At 40.1% G+C, this 17,235-nt stretch overlaps 1 protein-coding gene across 3 annotated transcripts in view; it reads left to right on the forward strand.

Moving 5' to 3' along the window:
* The window catches only part of SLC39A9 (solute carrier family 39 member 9), a 28,478-nt gene extending 17,189 nt beyond the window's left edge, over positions 1–11,289 (forward strand). Inside the window, exons 6-8 of one of the 3 annotated variants that reach the window (XR_009958586.1) lie at positions 992–1,126; positions 2,923–7,745; positions 11,206–11,289. Coding sequence is in view for 2 of the 3 variants with exons in the window: in XM_062577431.1 (XP_062433415.1) it covers positions 992–1,126; positions 2,923–3,153 (366 nt within the window). In the remaining variant the exon portion in view is untranslated. Of the gene's footprint in view, positions 1–991; positions 1,127–2,922; positions 8,251–11,205 lie in introns of those variants that run through there. The other 2 variants (XM_062577431.1, XM_062577432.1) reach the window with 2 other exon arrangements.
* Positions 11,290–17,235: the final 5,946 nt, after the last annotated feature.

The following is a 17,235-nucleotide window of genomic DNA, read 5'->3' on the forward strand; positions in this document are numbered from 1 at the left end:
TGCTCATACAATAAAGAATGCTTAATGCAACCTTCTTCGAAGACTGCAATGTCAACCGCACATTTCGCTATGAAGATTAACTTATGGCTATTGTCAAGTGAAGAAACTGGCTTTTATTATTCTTAATATTCCTCTAGCTGCCTTCTGAAATTGTACAATTTTTAAAAGCAATAATTTTTTTTCTGTGAAGAATTATCAAGAAATTCATTTTTTCGTATCCTGTTGCTTTTTAGATACTTTTCACATTTTGATCCTCGTTAATTTTGTCTTCATCTTTTTTTTTTCCACACACTCATGCTTTCCTTCCTCTAGGAATAAAACATTCTGTGTGTGAAAACAGTTCTAATATATTTTGATTTACATTTTATCTCAAAAAAAAAAAATGTCAGGGCTAGACTGCTACTGTCTCAGTGCAAGCAAAAATATAGTAAGTTCCATGACTAGAAGACAGCAATGCCTTGTGGATAAGGAGTTGGATGCTAGCATAGGGATAAGAAGGAAGTGTTTGGTTATTCCCAGGAGAAACACAAATAGATCTGAAAGAGGAAAAAAATTAATCATAAGAGATTCTAAGTTTTTTGTTCACTTGGAGATTGACAACTGTCCTTTTTCATGTTAGAATATTTTTCCCCCCATGTTAATTGTGGAATTTTTCTGCCTTGGATGAAGTGATTAGCTGTCTAATGATGCATAATGTCAGCATGAAAAAAGAAAAAGATAAATTAGTTAATGAACACTTAGGAACTATAGGAACAATTCAAGCCGGAATGAACAATTGAATGTTTATAGCGACTATACAGATACCTGTACTCTGACAACCGGAACAGGGTTTCTTTTATGTAGTTTTAAGGCAGGGCATTCTGCAGATTTCTGTTGATTTACATTAAATGCAGCATTGCAGCTTATTGGTGCTTTACTTTAATCTCTTCCAATTTAGTGCTGGGAATTTTAGAAGGGTTTGTTTTGTTAGTGAATATTTTTTTTTCCACAGGCACCAGCTGCCTTTGGCCTCGTTTCCTTCCTGATGCATGCTGGGCTGGAACGTAATCGAATCAGAAAACACTTGCTGGTCTTTGCATTGGCAGCACCTGTTATGTCCATGGTGACATACTTGGGGCTAAGCAAGGTAGGTCTGTGATTTAGTTATGCTCAAAATGTAGCTTAGCAGTGGGATTTGGGGAAACAAATATCTTACGAGATTTACTAAACACTATTTGAAACTGTTTTAAAAATATAGCAGAAAGGAGCTGGTTTTTTTTCCTTAAAAAAAAAAGTAGATTTAAAAAATGGTAGCAATATGTATGTATGAAACATGAAAAATGGCCCTTGCCTTCCGTCAGAACCAATAATATAGCCCTTCTGTAGGGTTATGTATAACTTTAGAAGACTGATTTCTCTCTTCTCCTTTTTACTTCTTCCCCTGAGAACTTTACATCAGATATAATGTGGTATATGTAGGACAAGTGTGTTACAGATCACATCAAATGTCATGTGGTACATACGGTATAAATATGACCAGATACTTGAGTCACTTTCACTGTTGCTGCATACACTGTTTAACATGGAGATGAAAAATCATCTTTGCCAGCTTTCTCCACCATCTCAGATTTGATTGTCTTATCTTCAGAGGCTCTTTCACCCTGTGTCAGAGGTTGAATCCTCTATGCTAGAGGTTAGAGCAGCCTTTTTCCCTCCCATATTCCGTTTCCATTGTAGTTTTGGCTTGACCTTGCACAATCAGTGGCCTGTGAAATGAGCGACTGGACATGTGTTATCTCTCCAAATTAAATGTTTCTGCCTTTTGTTGCGTTTTCTGTGACACTTCTGTAGTTATAACTGCTATAGGTTTTGCTGGTGACCACACTATGAAGCTGTGTGTAAGGAATTGAAAGTTTGTCATGAAACTTAATGCAGGAAGAGACAAATAAAGTAAATAATTTAGAATAATTACTTGATCGAAAGGATTTTACGCCTAATACTGTAGCATAGGAGATGGCAGAAAGAGTCGGGTTTCTAAATAGAAATCAGAATGGTGTTTGAGCATTTGCTTGATATAGGCTGGCTGAGTTCTTCTTGCGTTTTGTGCTTCAGAAAGAACAGAATTGGTAACACATAAAGGCTGCCATAGTGGTTATATAGTTCTAGGGTAGAGGATATGTCTCTGGAAATATAAGTGAAGAGTATACCAAGGAAGTAAAATCACACTTGGGTAGGAGATTTAAGAAGGTTTTTGTAACTGATATATGAACAGTTTTGCATTTCATTACACTGTAGTCTTGAGTAGTATGATCTTAATCCTAGTATGAAAGTGAAGAGGTGCTCAAATTTTTGATTTGGAAAATGCCTATCTTTTCAAAAATAAGTTTGCATGGAAATCTGGGAACTTATGGAATGTTTGCCTATATATCCAAATGAAATACAAAGTATGATATTTGGGGCTTAAATTTAGAAAAATTTGCATTGACCTCCAGGGGACTACATCTTTAAAGGCTAATAGCTTATTTTAACTTCTATTTAAAAAGTGAAAACCCATCAGTCCTGAGAGTCCTTTCTAAATTTTGTGGTTTTGAAATCTAACCTTTTTGTTTTTAAAAACACATCTTGGTTTATCTGTTGCTATGAGATAGTCAAAACGAACATTTCTACATAAACTCTAATATAAGGGTTCCTAGAAGTGTAAAATAAAGACACCTTTCCATAATTAGTTCATTTACCCACCTCCCCCAAATCAACTTTATAATGTCAATTGCTGCTTGCAAGGTGCAAGACATTAAACAACATTTTAAATTGTTACTGTGAGAGAATGAGAGTTAATGGAAATTCTACTGTGTGGGGGTTTTTACAGAACTTTTATTATTGGTTGAAGAAGCTCTGCATAGCCTCATTTTTACTCTTTTTTTTTTTTTTTTTTTCATTTCTCAGAGCAGTAAAGAAGCCCTTTCGGAAGTCAATGCCACCGGAGTTGCTATGCTTTTTTCTGCTGGGACTTTTCTTTATGTTGCAACAGTTCATGTCCTCCCAGAAGTGGGAGGAATTGCTCACAGCCACAAACCTGAATCAACTGGAGGAAAAGGACTCAGCCGTCTGGAGGTGGCAGCCCTAGTCTTAGGATGCCTTATTCCTCTAGTTTTGTCCATTGGACACCATCACTAAATGCTCAAAGTTCACCGTTCTCCTCGATCTGACCTGAGCAGTAACTGTTGACTGCTCCCTTTATTATTGTCTGTCTTACCATCATCCATCCCATCTACTTTTATGGAGTTCAGAGGGAAGCTTGATTGCAAAATGAGGAATACTGGGAAAGTTTTTAGTGTAGCAAAATGTGCTTTGGCAGCCGGACATTAATTCTGTGTAACTTTCTTTTTTGAAGAATTTGTTACTGTTCTATTTTAATTGTTACTTCTGGCCCTATTCTCAGGGAAGATGGAATTCGGAGTTTAAGAAAGGTGAGTGGGGAAGAACTTAGTGACTCATCATGAAATTGCATTCACCAAAGTATCCTGCAATTCAGCTTTCACAGCTGAGAACAAAAACAAAGGATGGCTGCCTTTTAGGAGGTTAAAATCTTATTACTAGTGAAGTAGGGGGCTCTCCCCCATTGGTTTTATGTTGTCCTGACAATGTGATTGAATTTTGTTATGTTTGTCACAAACAGTATTGTAGAAGTGACCTACACCCTGAACGATGCTGCTGTTGTGACAGAAGCATCGTTGTTAGGATAAAATTCTCTGAACAATTTATATGGTTAATATAGGAAATAAGAATTCAGCTGGTTAAGGAAGTGCAAATGTGTTTTGCAGTGTATTCCATTATTTAAGACAAAGGATAGAAGTGAGGAGAATATTATTTTGATTGTTTATACAATTGTTAATAACTTAAAAAAAAAAAAAGCAGAATGTCTTGGAAGATTATCTTCCACAAACTAAGTCGATAGAGTGTAGGCACCAAAAACGTTAGCAGGAATTAGATATTTGATACTGTGATTATACTGCTGCTACGCTTGAGAAAGAAATCCACAATGTCTTTTGAAATCAAGCTGTTCTGTGCTCTGAGGAGTAGAAATCTGATGGAAACAGCTGTTGAGGGATCAGAGAACTTTACTAGCTCATCTTTGAAAGTTTGAACCACAGAAATCCGTGGGGTATGTGGGTTTTTTCATTAAATAAAAAGTATCAAGGCCAACAAAACAAGATCTTTGGTTAAATAATTATACTGCAGATAAAGTACAAAGTGCATCTAAAGCAGTTCTAAACAGGACAAATTCTCTTGGGTTTCCAGGGGACCTGATAGGCATTTCAATTTTCCTTTGGGAATCCTGCATTCACCTCTAACTGGTGATCATTAGTTTTGATGAATCTACTTGAGGACTTACTGCCAGCTGCTGATGCCTCTCACTGTAGATGGGTGATAAAACATCTTTTCCTTTCCAAGGCACAGCCTTTGCTTGTCAGGCATTTTTTTCTCTCATTCAAAATATATTATGCTCTAGTAATTGTAGTGCATTTAAAAAGCCAAATGCTTGATGTGCGCAGACTCAACACATCCTTGCTTTGTGGGGGGGGAAACAAAGCTTTTTAATTCTTTGCCCATTTTAAGCTATACTTTGCACTTCTTAATGTTGCCAAATATTCTTCTGTTCTTAATTTTTGTTGTTTGAAATGGAGCTTCAAAGCTTGAATAGCTTGTTTCCTGAAGCGCTTATTGTTTCCACTTGAATGTGTCTTTTTTTTAATACCATTTATTGCTTATATTACATAGGCCATTGTGCCTCTTAACTTTACATTTCTGTCACTGTTCTGTTTGTCTGCTAGTTCAACAATAGGTCTTGGCCTGGCTTCTGGAGTAGTGAGTACTCTGTTTGCTTTGTAACAACACAGATGTACCCCAAGATTGAACTTGGTGGTAATCCTTAGGATTGCTTGTTCACTTGTGCATTTTACCACGAAATGGTATCCTCCCACAAGATGCTATTTTTGATTAGAATTAGTGTTTGAGATCTAAACAAGCATTTTTGACACTAGCCTTCAAACACTAATCCTGGTCTGAAAAGCCGCTGCATAAATAGCAACACAGATAAGGTCCTCTCCTGCACATTATATTTGCTTTTACAGCGTACACATACAACTCTTAAGCTCCCTGTTGAAAAGCTGAGTGATACGGATTGCAGAGCTCCCAGTGTTCTTCCTGATTCCCCCTAATGATGTTCTCCCTTCATAATCTCACTGTATTGCTCATAGGAATTGCAAGGTCCGCTGCAGAAGCATCTCAGTGCAGCAGCAGATGCTTACATCTTGTGGAGCAGTTAGTTTTTAAAGAAAAGTAGGTTATCTGCTCAACTATACAAGTCAAGTCATTTTCCTTTTTCTCCCACTACACCTGAAACAATTTACATTGCAAGGTGAGGGGTTTTTTTCCTTGAAAACCAAGGCAAAGATGAAGATACCTGAGTGTTGCCGAGCACCATTTGATCATGATGGATGATGCTGACTTGCACCAGCCTGTAGAGAATCTGCTTTAATTTTTGTTTTTCTAGAGGAACCTTAGGCTTCTCTCATAACTACTAGTCCAGTAGTCTATAAGTAGAGCACACTTGATCTGGAGCCTCAGCTAGATGATGAAAATGCCAGTAAGGAAAGATTGTTCAGTTCCTTTTTCTTTCTTTTTTAAACCATCATCCATCCTTTGCACGTGCACCACTCCCCCCCAACACTCCTCTAGTTAAGCTAGCATCAGGGCTTCATGCTCATTTTATGTTTAACAATTGTAATACTTAGGGAGGCATGTAGATAAGGTTCCATTTAGTAAGTGTGGCTCCTGTGTATCTGAATGGTACCTTTTTCTAGGGGTGTGTGTGTGTTGTTTGAAGATGCGAAGGCCAACCTATTTGCTGCTGACTTAACCTCTGGCATGTTAATCACAACAGGTTCCTTTGCTGAGAGGTTTTGCCATCTTCCGTTCCTCCTATCCCTCAGATCATATTTCCAGTTTCTGGGACAACTACCAGAAGTGCTAATACTTGATTTAATTATTTATGAGCTTGAGAGGCCAAGTTACAACAGCAGGCAAAGGGTTTTAAATGAAAACAGTGATGGCTTAAAGTTGGCACAGAAAAAGTCCAGTAACCTGTAGCTTTCATTCTGGCACCCAGTTAAGTGATAGGCTTCTGTGGATTTTTTTTCCCCCTGTCCATTTAGAAGCAGCAACAATATTTTCTATTATTTAGCTACAATGACACTGATTAAGGAAGATCTTGATAACGTGATAAGGGAATAAAAAATTTCCAATGACTAAACCTTTCCAAATTATTAGTTCCGCATGGAGGATTTTCTTCAAGGATGGAGTTTTAAGGAGTTAAAATATTTCATTTTATCATATTCCCTTTTTATCTATTCCCCATCTGTCACAGTAAATCCAAGCACTGCATGTAGTCAGGGCCATCTGGTGTCGTTTTCTACTCCTCAGGGGACCTTGGTGCAAAAAAATTCTTTCTCTCTGTAATAGCCATTTCTGCCTGTCTTTTTTACTGTGAGGTAGGTGGCAGTAGGTCTAGCAGGTAGCACATTAACTAAGTGCCAGGCTTTTTTTTTTTTCCCTCTCTCCTCTAAATCCCTGTAGTAGGAAATCTGTAATTGCCTCAGCTGGATTTTCATTTCCTGATTTCTTAATTGGCAGTAGGAATTGGGCTAAGGCTGTGTTTCTCTTGATTCCAGTGTGTTCAGCTACTTTACTTACTATTCTAATTTCCTTATTGTTTTTTTTTAATAAAAAAGGGAAATATTTCTTTTTCAGCACCTGATGACAGGTACAGGAGCTGAACTGACATTAACTTGTGTGAGGAAGGCAGAACTGCCACACCAGCGTAGGAATTTTTGATAATTGTTCCTTGTAATGTCAGATGGCCAGGTGGTAAACACAGAAACCCACTGCTGACTTCTGAATTTCAAAGAACTGTTCCTATGTGGATTGTGTAAAAGAGTGATGTTAGAGACACAAGAAGTTTATTCAGAGTTCAGAGCCTGGTGTTTGTCTTCAGAGAGCTTTTGGCAGCAGCTGATGTGTCTGCGGTATCAGCTTTGTTCAGAGTAACAGGGAGGCGCTGTGGAATCAGTGTTGCTGCTGCTCCCTTATTCTGTGCTGCTTTGCTGCATGGGACCTGGGAAGAAGTGTATTCTTCTGGGGGCAGGTGGAGTGGTTGTGGTAGGTTGGAAAAGGTTATGATGAATTTCAGATTCCTGTTCACCTCAAACTCCTTAAAAAATTTTTAACTGTTAATTTAAAGTTTTTTATTTTCTTTTCATTACATGTCAGCAGCCTTGGCTTTCCAGGGAAAACATTACATGTTATATGGTCATTGCTGTTTACTTAACTCCATGTATGGAACTGTAATTTTAATATCTTCTTTTTCCAAACCATTTGTACACAAAATCATTCCATGAATGGCTGCCTTATAATTTTTCCACTTTAATTGTGAATGGTTAAAATAATGTTGCAGGTTTTGATTTGTTTTATTATATTAAATTTTTACTAGGTGCAGTGCTTCAGAGTTGGCTTCTCATTTACTGCATGGGGTTTTGACAGCTCCTATAAAAAGAAGTGGCAATTTTAAATGAGATGCAGGCAGTACATGTTATTTTTCTACAGGTGTTTGTACTGCTTCTCTTCATAGTGTTTGAGCATCCCTTGGAAACCTGAAGAATGAAACTGTTGGGAAAGTCGGTTTGGACATAAATACGAATGATTTGGAGGTATAAAAAGGGACTTGACAGCTCTGCTTGAGAAGTATTTGGCAATTCTGTCCTACACTATTTAATAGTTGGCATTGCCTTGGGGCAGTTTCTCCTGGCAGATGGAAAGGTAACCTTTGCTTACAAGGCAGAGACCTCTTTAGAGAGCCATTAGGAGCTCTTTGGTTCAAGATTGCGCTGTTAAAAGGCTGGAGAATGTGTTAGGGCAAAAGGAAATAGAGAGACTGGGAAGGAGTGAAAACTGCCCCAAGGTAAATCCTTACTCTTTGCAAGGTGCAAATACTAAGTCACTTCGTTATTTTGGAGCCTTTGTAACAAAACCTTTTGTGTGCCTGTGTGCACATATTAAAAGTTAACTCTAACCATAACAGTGTGAGCTTCTCTGCTTTGGAGCAAGCTTGTCACAACTCAGTTTTCCTTGTGATAGCCAGGTGATCTGACTGCTTACATGTTCACAGTTCTCCAATATTGCTCTTAATCTTTGCTACTGACACATTTTTTTTTCCTTGAAAGCAGCCTGCTCTTCTTCCTGCAGTGTTCAATGAAGTTAAGGCCTTTGTTAAGCCATGGCTATGTAAGCTTCCTCTTTAATGCTAGTAGTGGTGGCTGTCATAGCTGAGAGCAGGTTTTCTTGCTGTGAAGAAAGAAGTTGTCTCCTTGATCTCCCGAATAGTTTTTGGGAGGGTTTTACTTGCTTCTGGCATCATTTTGAGCTGCAAAGAACAGTTACATATATATTTAACAATTATGTTTAACTTCAGAAGTGGTCTTTATCAGAGAGGCCCTCAGGCAGGGAATATAGGCAAAACTTTGAAAATGGGTTCTGTTGTCTTTAAGCAAAAACTTACAGGACAGTAACTTTTCCTACAGGACACTTCAGAGCACATTTTTTAGGGTTTTCAGATTTTATGCAAAGATTGTTAGAAATTTCAGTCACACAGTGTGCTGTGATTTTTTTTTTTTTTTTTTTGAAGAAGGCAATATCTGTATTTCTGATACTTTTATGCTTTATTTGGAAAAAAAAATGTAACTTTAACCACTGCTGAAATCTTAATTTAGCAAACTTAAAGTTAACATTTCAAAACATATATGAAGGGCACACATTACTGAATAATTTTAATGAGTAAATACTACGTAAAAGCCAGTGTTGGCCTTTCACTGAAGTGGATGCTAGTCCTAGCTTGTGTCCTGATGTGTGTATACTTCTGTGGGCTGTAAGAAAAGATTTAATTTTTACAACTCTGCAGTATCCCATGACTGCTGCCAGGATTTAGTGCAAGGATGCAAATCTGAGTCAGGATCCTTGCATTAACTACAAAACAGGATGGTCACATGATGGTCCCTAAAGTGACAACTGCATATGCTTTTCAGAATAGAGCCCCTGGTGAAGTAGGTTTCACAAGAAAGTGTATCACTCTGATAAAATTCCAGAAACTGTCAGCTAGACCACTCCAGGAAACATTAATGGTTTAAAGCAAGCTAGAGTGAGGCAATGCCTTAAGTAGCTTGCAGAGATTAAGGACTCATCTGCACCTCCCAAATAATATGAACAGCACCTGATTTGCCCCAAATTCTTCAGCCCAGTTTGGGAAGGCACTAATTAAATAGCTGTCACTGATTGTAGCCAGTCTTTAAGAACTGGTAAGTAAGGTGTTGGCTGATCTTGGGTTTTGTACCTCCTTTTGCTCCCCATACCCTCCAGCTGCCCTATAAACAGGATTGGGTTCTAGCTGTAGAATATCATAAAAACAAAGTGGAATGATGCTGTGGAGCAGGGGCAGAGTAGGGCTCTCTGTATGCATTCCCCAAGCAGAGTATCTTCAGTGCCCCCTGTTAAATCACCTCCATCAAGGGTATCTCTTCTGAGAAACCCAGTAACAAAAGGATTTTTCTGCTCCAGCTGCTAAATCAAGACTTACTTAAGATCATGTAATTTCAACAGTTACCATATTTTAACTGTTTCCCTCAAGCAATAAGCAGTCTTCTCAGCTAATTTGTTTATGGTTGCTGACACCCCCTCCCCCGCCCCCCATACCTCATGTGGTTAACCATATGTGGTTAGGAAGAAGTGCCATCACTTTATGCTGGCTTAATTACAGGAGACTGATTAATTTATACAAGTCTGTGGGAGAACCAAAATGAATGGCAAAATGTTGCTAATGTAGCTGGTGGAAACAAATATAAGGCAATAGAAATAAGAAGCTAGTGCTTTGCCGGATAGGCTCTTCTTTTTGGCAACTACAGTTCAACTTTAAAGATTATGAAACATCATGGAGTTTTTAATGTACTCTTAATGTGTTTAATAAAATTGTTGTCTGGGTAATTGGAGACAACCACTGCAGTCTGGTGTAAACCCTTGCAGAGACGTGAGGAAGGAAGAGGTGCCTTTGGGTGCATTTCTGTTACAAGAGTTACTTTTGAAAGCTTAAACACTAAGCAGCTGTGCTGTTGCAGGTGTCTCGATGATGGTGAGTGTGCCTGTATTCAGAAAGAAAAGGGAAAAAAAAAAAAAAAAAGAAAAAGAAAAAAGGTTTCTCATCAGCATTTTTATCAGAGACTCCCTGCTGGGGATGAGGACAGCAGCAAGACTAGGAGGAGCTGTCATCTATTGTTCCAGCTTACAAATTAAACCATTCTTCTACTGATATGTGCAAGGCTTATCCCAGCATCGCTCCAGGCAGAATTGCAGAACATTTCAACCCTTTTTATCATAGCATTTTTTCCTCTGTTATCTAAAACGTCTAGAGGTTAACTAGCCATTACAGTGGATGGTGGGATAGGAAAAAAGCCTCATTCAGAAAATAGAGCTAATGAAAAGTAAGCTGTGTTATGATTAATGACACCAAGCCCCTGCAGTATTTAGGAAATCTGAAAGCCAAGATGAAACTATTAAAAGGGAGAAGATGCTCATTCTGTACTTGCTCTGTATGTATGGCCAGTCAGTGTCTCGAGTGGCGATTACTTTAGAGTATACAATTATAGCTTGTGTTGGAATCTGTGGGAATTAATATGCTTCTGCTGCCTGAAGAAATACCTTAAAGGAGGTGCTCTCTTGTTATACTGGGTGCTAGCTGAGTGTCTGCACTCAGGACTGAAGAGTGCTGCTAAAAACCTCTTTGCTAATTAGAATGCTAATTTGAATAAAATGCTAACTTGAATGACCTTTCGCGTAGCACCTCTTAGGTGAACTTTGCCTCCAGATGGTTAGGCTATGAGCAGAGTCCCATTTTAGGACTAGAGTGGATTTCCCGTGCTTCACTTTTGCTTTTTGACGGAAAAACTGAGGAACAGCTGATTTTGAGCAAAACTGTGCTTTCTGGCATCTACTCTGTGTAGATGTTTCATGTGCGCATGGAATGCTAAACCTGGGAAATTTGCCTTGCTTATCCCTGCAGTCGTGTGCGCTGCAACAAATTCCTGCTCCTCAGTCAGACTTTTCTTTTTTCCCCTTCTGCGAAAGCTGTATGCGGGACTGCGGTAACAGCGAGGCCTTATCTCCAAACACTGTTTGTCAGTATGTCTCACTGCAGAGGGTCCTTCCTGCCAGGTGATTTAGACTTTCAGCTGGCTGAGGGTTCTCCTTAGCACATAGTTTGCAACAGTCTTGTCGTGTCTCGTGCTGGTAGCCCTCCTTCCTCTGTGGTCGGATCCCCACTTGAGAACGTAGAAAGGGTGGCAAGAAGTGTGATCTTGTTTCTGTGCTATGTGCACGTGCAGCACAAGCACTGAGCTTGCACTGACTAGCTGTGAAGAAAGCCAGCAAGCAGAGAGCGTTTACACATTTACGAAAGAAGCGGAGGCTGCAGCGCGTTGGGCCTGGAGCACGTAGTAGGATGTGTTAGTGGAGGATATGAAGAACGTAAGCATTTTGGTCCTTGCCATTTCCAGTTCTGGATGAAGTCCTAACTCAGAGCATCCCTAGCTTTCTAAGGCCTTGGCTTCAATGGCAATACCAATGGTGCAGGTAAGTGAATGTTGAATGTGTATGTAAGAGCAATTATGGATTTTTTTTTGTGTGTGTGTGTAGGACATTTCTATGGTATTTAGATTAAATAAAAACATGGTTTAGTCAATCTTGTTTTCTAGATATCTATTTATTTTATATAAAAGTTAACCCTATGACTTCTTTCCCTCTGTGGAATACTAGACTGGATGGAACAACATAGGTGGAAAATTAGTGAATTGCAGTCAATGTCTAAATTTTTCCAGTGGAGAAATGCCTTGTATAAAGTAGCCCTGAAGCTAACCCTGTTTTAGAAACTTGGAGGGAGGGTTCTGATCTCTTGACTTGTGTTGGAACAGCTGAAGAAAGTACTCGCTCAGAGTGGGCAGCCGTCGGCTCTGAATCTCAATGCGTCCAGCTGGCTGTTGGGCTGTTTTGTCAGATCTTAAAAATGTTGATGCTGCTTTGGTTGTCTCCCTGCAATAATATATAGTGATTAAACATTCACTTGCCAAACAAATTCTAACAAAACCCTCACTTGCAGGATTTTTTGGCTGTCATATCCGAGCTAGCGTACTGGATGTGGTATGTGTGTTCTTGTGCTGTTCTGGATGTTAGCACCATTTCCATAGGGGAGGAACTACGGCAGAGAGAAATCAAGTTACATGGCTCGAATCAGATAGGGAGATTCTGGCATGGATGGAAACACTGTCCAGATGTGCCAAACCCTGCTTTGGTGCCCTCATCATGAAGGCAAGGGGTTTTTTTTGTTTGTTTTTTTGTTTTTGTTTTTCTGGGGTTTTTTTGGTGCTGAAAATTAACTGGTTAAATAAGTGGTTATGCCTTCAAAACTGTGCTGTCCCTGAGAATAACTGCTCTGAATATCTAGCTTGTTTCTGTTCAGAGAGCACAATGGTCATGAAAACCTCTAAAAATTGCTGGGCTTTATGTACCCCATGCTACTTATGTAGCATATACATACACATGTAAATGTCATTGGTGTGACTTGTATATTTTCTCTGCAGAAAACTTCCAGCAGAGCTTGCTAAACGATCACTATTGAGCTGTGTAACGTCTTCAAAGCATTTCCTCTTTAATTTTTTACCGTTGCTACTGTAATACCGGGATTGAATTGGATGGTATTAGTCACAAGTGGCTAAAACACGGGTAAGATGGAATGGCCCAGGAAAGAGAAACTAGAAATGCAGGTGGTATGAACACCAGGCAGAACAGCTTTGAACCCTGCTTTGGACCTGCTGGGGAAGGCTTGTTCGTGCTTCGTAGCGCACCTCTCGGCCTCGCGCGTGGAGAGCGTGGGCAGAGCTGCCTGAGAAGTGGAACAGTTTCTGCAGAAGCCGCCTCGCACACCATGCGGCACTGTCCTTCCCCAGGGAAGAGGGCAAGGGAGTGTGTGCTGCTCGGATGATGATTTAAGAAAAACAAAGCGAGCAAACAAAAATAAAACAAGCCAACCAGGCTATGTTTGTTTATTGCTGTTGGACAAGGTGCTGGTTGGAACCACCATAAATTAGCTGTTTTAGTAGCGTTTTCTCTTTATAATGGCCATGTGATAAACTTACGGTGTTCAGGCTTAATGGAGAAAATCTGGTGTATTGCAGGAGTGCTATGGCCCTTAAAAAAATTGTTTACTGGAAATGCTTTTTTTTCTATTTTTTTTAATTTTGTTCAGTTTTTAGTATTTACTGGAGTGAATAAGTCATCTCTGGAAGAAGCCTTTTACTAGGATCCAAAAAAAGAAGCGATCTCTGTAGAGGCTGTGAAACATGACCATTGACCTTGGGGCTAATCCCTGAGCAAGTCACCTCCAAAAAGCCAGGCTGGGAGTCCTGTCTGCCCAGGAAGCAGTTGGCTGGCTACTTTCTATCAAATCCCTTTACTTAAGTAAGCAATAAATTGACATCTTATTTTCTGACTTCCTGTAAGTCTCTTGAAATGATGCTCTGTCCACGGGAAAGAAATATCTGATAGTTGAATTAAGGTAAATTATGGGCTGGTGAGGATGGATCTGTATTGGTTTGGGTGGGAGGGATTTGTGGAGGGCTTTGTCTGGACCATGCTGCTGAGACTCTGATTTTTTGACTAAGGGATGGTGTCAAAGGAGGTTATAAATCTACGGAAGTCTCTTTACTCTAATGGCCACTTGCTGGATAACTCTTTTCTTTGAGCTCTGCAGGACAGCTCTGAGATTCTGCCTATCTGACATAATTTTAGTTGTACAGAAGAATCAGAGTCAATCAATGCGTCACATTAGATGTGAATAGGCGGTAGTCGCTTTTGCTCTGTTTAGAATAGCCTTTGCACACAACTATATGTGGAAAGATGAAGCGTCATTTTGATACATGTGACATTTTAATCTTTGCTAGAATGATATGTCATAAATGAAAGTTTACCTAGGCTATTTTTTACTACTACTCAGCGTTGCTCCAAGTACCTGCAAATAAGTCCCATGATTGCTAAAGGTTCTCTGGTTGAAAACAGCAGTGAAGCCTATTGGCATCTTTATTGGTTCCAGTTCTCCAGTGTGCTTATCCTTAAGCTGAAAAGCATCTCCAGCAGAAGGGTGGCCTATGACAGTGCTTCTGTGTCAGCTTGCACTGGTGTTTGCATCAGAGCTGTTTGAGCAAGGCTGCATCATGTGTAGCAAAAAAAAGGGACAACATACTAGCAAAGTAATTCTCATAGCAGTATGACCTGTCTCAACAGGGAGGTTTTTGGAGTAGAGCTCCAGTGATTTTTTTTTTTTTTTTTTTTCCACTGGGACCTGCTGCTCTGCCCTCCCATAAGGAGCCATCAGGACTGAAACATCCACCTAGAAATGTGAAATGATTCTAGAACAAAAGTGCTCTGGGGAAAGAGGGTTAAGCTTAACTGGTAGGCCTGGAAGGTGCAGCCCCCTCAAGCTGCTGTGTGGTGTAACAGATCTGACCACATATCAGAAGAAATGACTTTTTGCCTCTGCTTCTCCCACTGTGATGGTTATGCTGTTCTCCTCTATTCATGGTCAGGTTAGGACCATGTGGGTTGTTGCAAGAATTACGCTTCACCAATTCGGGGGGGGGGAAACTCTTGTGGGGGGGGAAGTTTTTCTCTCAGCTTTCACTTTATCAGGCTTAAACCACCTCCTTCTAGCCTAGTCATACTGTAGGTTAACTATGCCTATGATCATCCTTCGTATTCTCCTTTGTACCTCTTCAAGGCTAAGTTTTTCTTGGACATATGCAGCCAGAGCTGTATAGATGGGATCTCCTGTGGGCCTGGTGCAGTGGTTTACATCTTCCCCTGCCTCCAGTGCAGACCATGACTATGTTTGCCTTTTTTTTTTTCACTTGCATCAGATAGTTATCTTGCTAAATGCTATACACTCAGATCTCCCATCTTCCCTCCTATTAAATGATGAATTCCCTCTTTGAATCCAGATTAATCTCTAAATACAGGTCTCTGTGCCTGTAGGCTGACAGGTTTTGCCAAGATCTTACAGTGCCAAAAAAAAAAAAAAAAAAAAAAAAAAAAAAAAAAAAAAGTAGTCTACTGGTTTGTCTGTGCTTCCTTAGGAATTTCTGTCTCCAGGAACTGGAGAAAAGGCACTTCTGCAGGACCCTTCTCTCACCTTATGGCTGACCCTTTTCTCTTGAAAGTGTTTTATAATGTTACTCTTTCAATCTTGAAGCTCCTGGCCAGTAGAAATAGGCTTTATATCTGACAGAAACAACACTGAGGAACCTCTAAGCTGGTACTTATTTGGTGTTCTTCTGTGAGTGAGAGAGAAAAATTTCGTAGATCTAGTGTTTTCCTGCTTTTTTCTTCAAGCAGCCCCTCAGTATAATCATATATGTGCATAATGGAAATGCCAATATCCCACTGTTATTACTATGCCCCAGACACCAGCACTTACAGAATTTGCCCCAGAATTGTTAGCTCGTGCCCACTTTAACTCTTTCAAACACTCGACAAAAGCAAGTTGCTTTTTTTCCCTCTCCCTGTACACTGCTTATTGTAAAGAATTTACTGTTCCTCTTCCTTTCCCTCCGTGTCCTGAAGATCTCCAGAAGAGACCATACCTGTGTTCCAGTGCTCTAAGCCAGAGATGTCTTTTTCTCTTAGTCATCTTAAGATAAAAATAATAGTCTAAAATAAAGAAGAAAAGGATGAAAACCTGCTTTTCCTCGCTGTGGGTCACGGCTATCAACTCTTGCCGTCAGCAGTGCAGTACAATGGGGATAATCCTTACGCGGGAGTTTTACGCCTTTTCACTGTGCATTTATAAATTAACATGATACTTCGGGGTCCAGAATCTTCTTTTTATCCTTTGAGCAATATGATACCAGGGAAATTTTTTGCTCTCCTGTAACCCTGGTTGAGCGCTACTTTTTTTTTTTTTTTTTTTTTTTTCTTTTCCCCTTCCAGTGCAAAGTCTGTGGCAGTCACTACAACATTTATACTTCTCTACTGCAAGACAGTGGTGCATTCAAGAGCTGGGGTCCAGGCGAGATGGAGGCAGTACCTCCTGCTCTCCCCTCTTCTCCACTTTATCCCTTAATGTCATTCTGAGATGGTCCTCAGTGCTACTCAAGGCATGTCCTCTCTGGGACCAAAACGCCAGTCAAACCCAGGGTGAGATGAAGTAACAAAACATTGAGTTTGCTGACACTTACCTAGCAATCAACAGTGACTTTTTTTTTTATCATGAACCCATATCTGTGTCTCTAACATCAAATACAGCCTGTGAGATTGAGGCAGACAGACTGCTCTTCCTCTGTTAAGATGCTTCCGTTGCCTGCGACTATGCAAAGCTAACTGGGCCTGTGTCCAGTGTTAGGATTTATCCTATGGCACGTCCCGGGTTTTAACCTCTGGGAATGAGAAAGGACTGCTGATCTGCAAGGTGTCGTTCCTGAATATCTGGATGAACTGCCTTGGGAAAGGCTGCCGTATTTAGCAATTACAGTATCAACGTGAATACGAAGAGGATGGCACAGGCCAGAACAGGAGCAGATGCCTCACAGCATGCATGTACTTGCGTTTATATATGATACCCCAAATCCCCAATGCCATACCAGATACGATGCAGGCAGTTCTTCCACAAGTTCTAATATTAGAGGCAGCTACAGGAAAGGCAGGATGCAGGAAGGAACAATATGATGATAATCTGCTTTCCTGGGAGTGTTACAAAAGACAGGAGTTTTTCTGGAGGACTGTGTGTATCTGAAGGGAGGGAGGGTTTCAGGAGAGGGGCAGAGAGTTTGGGAACCAGAACAAAAAGCTTGTTGCATGAACAGGAGATGACTGGAGGCTCACCTGAGCCGTGTGGCATTTGCATGCCCCTCTTTTGTGGCCAAGAAAAAGCTGATACCTAAGAGGCAGTGCAGGGGCTGCCCTTGCCACAGCTCCAAGATGCAGAAAGGCACAGAGGCAGAATTTTTATTAGCTGACTCTGTGATCAGCAATAGCCCTTTAAGGATGAGCAAGACATGTGGTGTGGACACTGCCCAGTGCAGACCCAGCAGCCACGTGAACTCTGCCTGAGCT

Source organism: Rhea pennata, chromosome 5 (assembly GCF_028389875.1).
Source record: "Rhea pennata isolate bPtePen1 chromosome 5, bPtePen1.pri, whole genome shotgun sequence".
NCBI classification, from domain to species: domain Eukaryota; kingdom Metazoa; phylum Chordata; class Aves; order Rheiformes; family Rheidae; genus Rhea; species Rhea pennata.